Below are 9626 nucleotides of genomic sequence, written 5' to 3' on the forward strand. Positions count from 1 at the left end.
TGTGGGAAGGGGTAGAAATGAAGAAAGAGGGGACAGGAGTTTCAGAGCCAAAGAAAGGGTAAGACATTCCTCTCAAAAGAAGTGTAAGTAAATGATAGACCCAGGAAAAGTGTTGCCCTTTTTTGCAATTAGAGAAAGGCAAATGGAAACACCAGAGACCCATGGTCACTTCTGGCATTGTTACAGAGGAAAAGAGTAACAAGGCCCCTTGTGGTGGGGGGAGGTACGGGGCAGGCTGGCGCCTGCCGCACTGCTTGTGGGAGTGGAAATTGGGGGCCAGAGCTCACTGGTGACGCGCTCGTCACGTGACCAGAGCTGCCTAGAGCAGAAGTACTGCTCGTCGCCTCCGTCTGGGTACCAGCCCCCTGTATCACTCTGCAGGCGCGTGAAGGAAGAAGGAAAGTGGCCACGGGCGTTGCAGGTCGGTATGAGCGTGGGCTCTGCTTGGTGGGAGATGGGGCTGGGGGAAGGCCAACAGCGCCAGGATCCAGGTTCCGGCAGACGGGGGCTGTGTCCCCTTCTCGCCTACTTTCTAAATACTGCCGTCCCCCTCCTCATGCCCATTTTCGTGGAAAGAATTGGCGGACTTCGGGCGGCGGGTGAGGGACGTGAATGGCTGGCACAGAGACTCCGGGGAAAGAAAGGTTCCAGGATCAGGACACTCGTGTCCCGAGTGCTGCTCCGTCCACCAAGCACTCCGTCCCCTCTGTCTCCCCCCGACCCCCCACCGTCTGTCTGCAGGTTTGTCGCCGGGGCGAGTCGCAGCGAGGGAAGGACCAAAGTGCTTTGGGACCGTGCAGGTCGGTGTGGAGCTGAGATGAGCCTTGGCCCCTGGGTGGGGCGGCGGTGGGGCTGAGGGAGCGGGGCCGGGATCGCTGCGGGCCGGGTCTCAGCCGCCCTCTCCAGGCCCCTTCCTCCATACCCACTCCCGTTCCAGCGCAGGGAAAGGGGTGTGGCGGCCTTTGCTGGGGAAATGGCGGACGACAAGGGGGGAGGGGTGGGGAAACCAGTGTTAGAAAAGTCAGGAGGGTGTGAGAAATATTTTAAGCTCAAAGGCTGGGCATTCAGAAAAGGGACCTGTGTTCTCATTGCTGATCCATCCACTACACTTTAGTTTTCCAAAGCCGGCTATCTGCCGTTCACTCTGTCCTTCTGCCAGACTGTCCATCAATCACTGTGGAAGGACCACTGACCACAGAAGACAAGAAAAGAAGAAGGAATTTACCTGGCTTTGGTAGAGGTTGGTAGGTGAGACTGCCTCTAAGTCTTTGGGGCTGGGGGTGGGTGGAGGAGGAGACTACCTGTCACCCTCCTGGCGGTTACAGCCCAGCCCAAACTCCTGCCCTTCTCTGTAGGCCCTGGGAGACAGATGGTGGGTCCTGAGGGGAGATGGAGGATGACAGAAAAGAACAAAGAACTTATTGCGAAATAATCCGCCTCTCTCAGCCGGAACTCAAACTCCACTCTGTCTGTCTGGTGAGGCAAAAATCCAGGTATTGCCAAGAGCCCTAATATCATTTTTCACCCATAGATTCATCACAGGAGAGCCTCAGGAGCCTGGAATAGGCTGAAGCTGTCTCCTCTCCACCATCACTCACCCTGGCCTTAAGAACCCTCTTCTTTCAGGTGAAACAAGCCCGTCTCCTGTTCTGTCCTACCCCACTCCCCCCACCCCCAGCTGAACAGACCTGAACATGGGCCGGGCTCGGGAAGTGGGTTGGATGGCCGCAGGACTGATGATTGGGGCTGGTGCCTGCTACTGCGTTTACAAACTAACCATAGGAAGAGATGACGGTGAGAAGTCGGAGGAGGAGGAAGAGGAATGGGATGATAAGCAGGAACTGGATGAGGAGGAACGCGAGATTTGGTTTGATTTGACAACTATGGCACGGCCCTGGAGTGAGGACGGTAACTGGACTGAACCTGGGGCGCCCGGTGGTGCCGAGGACAGACCTTCAGGTGGGGGCAAAGCCAGTCGAACATACCTGTTAAAACAGCGCCCATTCCCTTATGAACACAAAAATACTTGGAGTGCTCAGAGCTTTAAAAATTTCAGTTGTGCTCTTGGCCTCTCCAAGGGCCCTTTCATTCAGGGAAAAGTGTTGTTAGCTGAGCCCAAGGATGCCGGTTTTTCATTTAGCCATGATATCTACAGTCATTTGGCCAGCCTCTCCATTGCTGGAAACTCAATCCCGACTCCCGACCCGGCTGTTGAGGAGGGAAAGGCTTTGTGTGCCCCGGATAACTTGAATGCCAGTGCTGAAAATCAGGGCCAGATGAAGATGTGCATCAGCCAAGTGTGTCGGGAGAATGTGTCACTTTGCTGCAACTCATTTCTGCAGCAGGCTGGATTAAATTTGTTAATAAGCATGACAGTCATTAATAACCTGCTTGCCAAGTCCGTTTCAGGCTTGATGTTTCCTTTGATAGCAGAGGGAAGTGAATGTGCTGAGGGGCAGGTTGTGAAACCCCTGACGGGTTTGTCTGAAAAGCCAGCATTGTCGGGGGAGTTGCAGAGAGCCCAAGTGCTATGCCCCTTCCTGCCCCTCTTTATCAGGAACACAGACAGACAGCTTCTCTCAGAAACCCTGGCCTCTTAAGTGGCCCCTCCAACAGGGTGGGACTGATCCACTCCAAAACAAAGCCCAGTCAACGGGTGAACACACACTTGTGTTCTCAAAGACTCTGCACTGGGTGCTATTGAAGACCCAGCCTCAGCTGGCTCAGCACATCTCTGAGTGAAAGTTGCACTTGCTAAATCCAGGACCACGCTCTTACTGGTCAGGCAGGGGCTCCCAGAGCTTTGAGTAGCCTCTTGGTGTGTCAGTCTGCAGGCAACCTGCTTTGTAAATCGCTCCCTTGCAGCCTTCTTCCTGTGGTCAAGGGGTCTTTTCAACTGCCAGCTGTGGCTCAAGAACAACGTGTTCTAGCCTCAGTGGGGATGCCTGGCCTGTGGTGGTCTCTGTGTCTAAGCCGGACCACGTTGGGGAGACCAGACCCATATGGGGGCTTGTGCCAAAAAGGTATCGGTTGCTGCTTAGATGGGATTCTTTCCATTTACTCTCTTTTCTTTGCGAGCCTATGAACGATACTTATCGAGCAAAAAATGCACTCCTCTTCTATGTGCTGTACTGACTTAACCTCGTCCACCAAGTCTGCATTTTTCTGTATCACCAATAAAGCTGTGTGCTTTAACTGGCAAAAATGAGACACGGTACTTGTTTCTGAATCTCTAGTCTGCGTGAGGGGAAGGACCAAAGTACATGATCCATGCTATCTGACTGGGGGCATTTGCTCCTGGCAGATGCCCACTTAGCAGGGCCCACAGGAGGCTGGGGAAGAGATGGGCTGCAGGGTTCAGGCGGAGCCCCCAGAAGGGGCTGGGGCAGGGAAGGGGGTGGGGGGGATCAAGAAGGACTCTTGGGAGGACTAGAAGAGGCAACACCTTGAAGCAGGCAGTGCAGTGCCTGATGCAGAGAAATCCTTCCCTCGATGAAGGTGTCTTTCCTCGCCTGCTGGCCTAGAGAGGACGGTTGGGTTGGTCTGTGCGTCCCTGTCGTCCCACTGGGCAACCCATCCCTGACATTTAATGCACAGTTATAGCAGTAACAGTTGCTACTTGCTGAAGGCCTGCTTGGTGTTGTTCTCTCTCCTGAGAAGCAGCTGTGCAACCTACTTGCAGGCCTCCTCCCTTCCTTGGGAGGCCAAGGCCAAATTCCTGGCCGAGCGAGAAGGCTTGGCCCTTGCTTCCTCTGGGGAACCTCTTTTCTGCCCTCTCCCGGGTACTTCTGTGGGATCCAGGAAGGAGACAATGGAGACGTCCACGGATCCCCGAGGGGGTGGGAGGGCAGATGCTGAGGGGCGTGGCATGGCCATGGCTGGCCCACCCAGAAGGACACATATTCATGCCGTCCATGCCAGCTCCCGGCACCCCTGGAAGGAAAGGAAGAATGTGGCTCTGCACACTGAGAGCTCCATGAATCTATGCAACTCATTCTACCGCCCCTGCGCACATTTCCAGACCCCCCCAGCAAGCCTCAGCCCCGGGTCAGCAAAGCCAGGTGTCCTGGGTGTTTTGATGTGTCATGAAGTAGTCTTCCTCCTCAAAGGCCAGGCCCACGTAGGGGACAAGAGGCTTCCTTTGAGCGGTGCTGCCTGTGAGCCCAGTGCCCTCTCCTGGTCCCCCTGGGGTGTGGCTCTGGGACACTGCGCCCTGGTCAGCAGCGATGTCCCAGTGTACTGCCTTCTGACAGCCCTCCTCCGTGCAGAGCACAGTTTTATTTCAGTGTTTCCATCCCTTCTCCTGGAGACTGGGGCAGGGGGGTGCAGGTGGGGTGTCACTCTCCTGCTTGTACTCATTCCCCGCACGGGGGCTGCCTAGTGATCATGGGGGCCTGCCAGAACTCTGCCCCTTCCCGGGCCCTGGCGCCTTGCTGGCCAGCATGTGACTGCAGTTGCTGTGACACCACACCCCCAGCAAGGTTCACCAGGCTGGGGCTTCGTTTGCTGGCTCTGGGGCCCTGTTTTCTAAGAGCTCCTTACCTGATCCTCCCTTTGTGCCTAGCCAGCCTCAGGTAGGCGGGGCTGTCTGTTTCCCAGGCAAGACTGCCCTCAGGCGGCCCCTCATCCACTTGTCCAGTGGAGCCTGCTGGCCAGGGCCATCTTCAGCAGCTCCTTAGTGCTCAGCCTCAGCAATCTCTGCCCTAACCACAGCATCTCTGCTTGCTCCTGGCTTGGGGTCCCAAATGGCCACGTTCCTCCTTCCTCCTCTGCACTCTGCCGCGTCCCCGCTTGAGTCCCACCACAGGCAGGGCTCCACCATCTCCGAGGCAGGCACTAGGCCCTCTCAGGCCACAACTGACTCTGATCTCAGGCAGGGCCTGGGAGGCCTCTGCCCACCTCCTGAGCCCCTCTGTCACAGGACAGCCTGCCAGCTCTGAAGTGTCTCCACGGTGGGGTCTTGGCAACCCCTCTCCACGAGCTGGCACTGCCCTCCCTGAAACACTCCCTGTGTGGGGAAGCTCCGGGCCCTGGCCGGCCTCAGTTGCCCTTGGCCGGCTGCTGTGCCAGGGCAGGAGCCCAGTTCCCCGTGGGTTCTGCCTTCAGATGTGGAGGGACCTGGAGCGAGAGGCATGCGTGCAGTCAGGGTCTGAGGAACACAGGCAGAGGCTTTCAGCACTGGAGAGACTAAGGTGCCTGCCACCCCTGCCATGCTTAATTCAAAAATGAGACCTCAGGGGACCACCCAGCACAAACTTAGACCCACCTGTCTGCCACAGTCCACCGAGTTTCTTTCCAGGTTTCCCTGTGGCAAGCCTTAGCCAGGGTTCTCAAAGCTTGAGCTTGCCACACCCTGGGGCGTGGGGGGGGGGCCTGCCCCAGCCAAAGCTGCGTCTTGGGTAAGTCTGGAAGTGCCTCCACACACTGTCTTCCGGCCGGCTCCAGAAAGAGCCCTGCTTTCCCTTCTTCACCATTATCTTGTCTACATTTGTGCCTGTAGGTACGAACTTTCACACCAACTTCTAGCACCCTCCCAGCCTGCTTCCTGTCCTGGGAACTTTGTTATATGACCCCCCCACCCCGCCCCTCCCTGACATAAGCCCGGGTCGGGTGGCTTGCAGGCATCCAGCTTCCTGCCTGGCGCACTCCCTGCATCTCCCAGACTGCATCCCCACCGGGCCATTCGTGCCACCCTTGGGGCAGTTCCAACCACAGTGCCCTCTCTTTGAAGTGTCACCGGGGACAGGCACAGCCCTCACCAAGTCAATCTCTCTGCTGGGCCACCGCAGCACTTTTGGTTAAGAGTCTGACAGCGGTGTGGAGCACTGGCCCCCACCTCTCCTGGGGCAGTACTTGGTCTAAGATGGGATGGGCACTGCAGCATGGCCCTGCCAGGCATCGGCCAGTCCTTGTCCGATCCTCATGCCACATGCATCACCTCCCTCTGTCTCACACACACACACACCCTTCACTTTTGCTCAGGACCTCCTCTTCCCCAGAAGGCTCATTCTCCCTTCTAGCTTCTTGCTTTTGTGTGTGGCTTAGGATGGCCTTCCCCATTTCCCCTTTACAAAAGGAGTCTCCTCTCTGGTTTCCTAATTCTTTCTTACCTTTCCACTTCAAGGCTCGTCTCAAGGATATACCTTTTGTGCAAGGTGGGAGCTGTCATCCAAACCGACTCCTTTTCCAAACAGATAACCTGTCAACACAGCACCACTTATCACTCCAGTCTCATGATATAGTTGGTGACTCTGGGACCTCATGCCCCCAGATGAGCAGCCCCTCTGTGGCTTCCTGCTGTGGAATTCCTCTTGGGGCACACCCCTTTCTCCCAGGAACCCCTCACTGACTCAGGGGCCCTCTGGGTTGGTGGGTCGTCTGTGGCAAGCGGGGTGTGTGTGTTGTCAGGGAGGGTGTGCTGGTGCTTGTGAGCAGGTATCAGGGATCCTCTGATGCCATCTCAGGATGCATTCTGGCCTACAGGAAACTTAGGAACCCCCTGCCCTGCCTGCTTTAGCGCCAAGCAAAATAGGACTGTTTTATTCCCTCACCAAAGCTGCCTTATTTTGCGAGAGAAAGCAAGTTTATTTTCTATATATAGACTTATCTACAGTTTACACTCTAGTCATTGTCCGCATTTGAAATAAGGCTATTGTTACATGTTGAAATCACCATGGTTTCTTTCAACACTTACCTTGATTTTCCTTTTGTGTGATGTATTTGGTCATTCAGGAATTTATGATTTCTGTGCCTTTCAGTGTTTTCTGTGGAACTCTATAATTTTCAGTCTTTGACCGCCAAAGGTCATTAGAAGATATTGACTGTATTTCCTTCTAATACAAATAGTTTGCTTTCGAAATAAGCTGCTTTGTTAACCTACTAGTGATTTGTGTTTGTGTGCATGTGTGTGTACATTTGGTTTGGTACCTTAATTTTCTCTGAAGGTGTACTTATTTACACTAATGTCATTATTGCAGAATCTGTTTTAATGTTTTAATTGAAATGGGCTAAGTTGATGGATTAACTGGCAACTTCACAATTTTCCATCTAGGCACATTTATTTAGATCCTTTCTGTCAGAATATTTTCTTTGTAATGATCTTTCACATTTTGGGGGAGGTCTATTTTTATTACCTCTCCTACAATGCTATACTATTTCGACTCTGCTCTCCTTATCCCATGTGCCAGCACACTGGACATATCTGTAGTTTCTGCTGCTTTGGAACAGCAATGAAGTGGGGTGATAGTCAAGTGTCTCACCATCATTACTCCTAAAGCGGAGGGAAGGGGAAAAAGACAAGGCATTAAGCCCTATTATTCCACCGATGTTCTTTTCTTAGAACTCTCCCTATAGACCTTTCTTTTCTTTCATTTTACTTTTAGATTTTCTTCCTCCCTCTCCTCTGGCAGTGGAGTAGTTCAAACAGGTTCTTCTGGTTTATTCAATCATGTTTCTTTAACCCTGGCAAGGTCTCCATTAAGTCTCGCCATGAGTATTCTACTATTCTTTGTAATTGGTATCTGGAAACAGGATGATTTTGAAGGAAGGAAGGGTAGTTTGATGGCTCAAGTTATTACCCCAAATAAACACTCCAAATAACTATGTCACCCAATCCCCCTCTGAATAAATATTTGCAACTCACAAAGAGTAATGTCAGTGTGTAACTATATATCCAGAATCCTGTATTTTTCATTATCCATGCTGTTAAGTAGTAAATGGATTTTGTGACTTTCATAACTAGGGAACGCATATAGAGGTAAGCAGACTGATGGGAAATGTTCCCACCAGCCTCCTCTCTCAGCCTTTTCTACTCTGTCACTCTGTCCCTTGGTCAGACCCCACACTTTTCAAAGCTTGTTCCTGGGGAAACAAGAAACTAATCCTAGTGCTCAAGTATTTTCTGATAACTCCTCTGGTCTTGCTAATGCCCACCCCCACACAATAGGGTTTCAATCTAGGGATTGATTTGAGCCAGGAGACATGTGGTTTGCTGTTTTCCCTTCTTTTCCCTGCTCTTGCACCACAGAGTTCCTCTCTGATGGACACTTTGTTTAGGTTCCAAGTTCTCACTACCTATAGCAGAGATCTATGGTCAGAGTCTTCCAAGCCTGCTTTTTGATATGTAATTAGAGCTTTGGGGATTCAGGAAAACTCTAAATTGATCATTATGAGTTTGAGAATCCTAAGTTTCTTGATTCAGATACAAGCAGTTGGTCGTTTCTCTTTGTGTGAGGTTATAACCCTAATCATTTAATCTTAATGATGAATGGGCCATATGGGAACATTATTTACGGGGGAATTAGATGTAGTTTGCTTAAATATTTTTTACAATATCATTCTTGTTACATGCAAATGAAAGTGCACCAGAGCAGGATCAAGAATGGGCAGGGGCACAGGGGGCCAGGTGGGCAAACAGGAAACACTACCCTATATGTTTACCTCAGTTCTCAGGGCGCTAGTACAGAGAGAGATGAATATGGAGTCAGGAAACTCTACAAAGTATCTATCAGTCATCTCCCATAACATAATATCCACAAGGCTGGGCAAAGACAACTCAACTAATTCTTTATATTTCACCTTAAATATAGATTTAATTTGTTAAAAAAAATAAGTATGAGCCTCAATTCAGTTCAATCACTCAGTCATGTCCAACTCTTTGCAACCCCATGGACTACAGCACGCCAGGCTTCCCCATCCATCACCAACTCCTGGAGCTTGCTCAAACACATGTCCGTTGAGTCGGTGATGCCATCCAGCCATCTCATCCTCTGTTGTCCTAGTGGTTCAAAAGATAACAGAGAGTATACATTGTAAATCTTTCTCTCACCTCTCTGTCCCCACTACCCAGTTTTTCTCCATCAGAGGCAATATTATCAATTTATTGTGTATCTATATATAGGGGATATGTAGCAAAACATGTAATATACATTTGTATATATATTTGTAAACATAATCTTGTCAATCATTTGATATCACTACATAAAAATTATTTTTTAGTTTATAGTTGAATAGTATTTTATTGTATAAATACGCCATAATTATTTAGTCAGTCCCTTATGTGTGGATATTTAGGTTTTGTCATCATTTTTCATGGACAGTAGAAATAATGAGTCAATGGTTATATTTATTTATATATTATACATTTCTTTTTCTTCCCTTCTCTTTCCTCTTTTCATATACCCAAAGTTGATTAAATTATATTTCTTAGTGCTTGTCTTTTGACTACTCAATACACTTAGACCCTTATTGCCAGATTTGTCTGCTTTAGATGTTTTTTTTTTTTAACACCCCATCCCCCACCCCGGCCCTAGGGATAAGAAAATCAACATATTTACATTACCTCTCACTTTCTTTTTCTTTCTTTCTCTCCCAATTGTTGCAAATTAAATCATTTCTACTCTATCTGGGTTTATTACCATTATATTGTTCTGTAACTATAATCACCACATTTGTTTTGGTCTTCGTCCTAAATTTGCATAGATTTGACACTAATTGCTAGACTTTTGCTAAGGTTTCTTTCTTCCCTGTCACTTTAGCCTTCATTTCTGTGATTGTTAAATTTCTTCTACATTTTTCCTGAGGCCTGACAGCTCACATTTCAGCTCATTCTTGTCTTGCCATCTTTT

General features: G+C 50.2%; 1 protein-coding gene across 10 annotated transcripts; it reads left to right on the forward strand.

Moving 5' to 3' along the window:
- Nucleotides 1–299: 299 nt before the first annotated feature.
- On the forward strand, nucleotides 300–3195 carry ARMCX6 (armadillo repeat containing X-linked 6). Of its 10 annotated transcripts, none has more exons than XM_088833891.1 (4): nucleotides 300–421; nucleotides 742–800; nucleotides 1115–1248; nucleotides 1356–3195. In XM_088833891.1, exon 4 carries the CDS (start codon nucleotides 1695–1697, stop codon nucleotides 2598–2600), a length of 906 nt encoding a protein of 301 aa, XP_088690017.1. In that variant the 5' UTR covers nucleotides 300–421; nucleotides 742–800; nucleotides 1115–1248; nucleotides 1356–1694; the 3' UTR covers nucleotides 2601–3195. The 10 variants fall into 10 exon arrangements, with proteins under 10 accessions (XP_088690017.1, XP_055249672.2, XP_088690019.1 ...); XM_055393697.2 differs by having other exon boundaries at nucleotides 1532–3195; XM_088833893.1 differs by having other exon boundaries at nucleotides 1115–1244.
- Nucleotides 3196–9626: the final 6431 nt, after the last annotated feature.

Source organism: Moschus berezovskii, chromosome X, assembly GCF_049115385.1.
Source record: "Moschus berezovskii isolate FMDL1 chromosome X, NW_MosBer_1.0, whole genome shotgun sequence".
Classification (NCBI taxonomy): domain Eukaryota; kingdom Metazoa; phylum Chordata; class Mammalia; order Artiodactyla; family Moschidae; genus Moschus; species Moschus berezovskii.

What these genes read in the sequence shown, in the direction of transcription:
- ARMCX6 (XM_088833891.1), top strand. Translation starts at nt 1,695, where the DNA reads ATGGGCCGGGCTCGGGAAGTGGGTTGGATGGCCGCAGGACTGATGATT.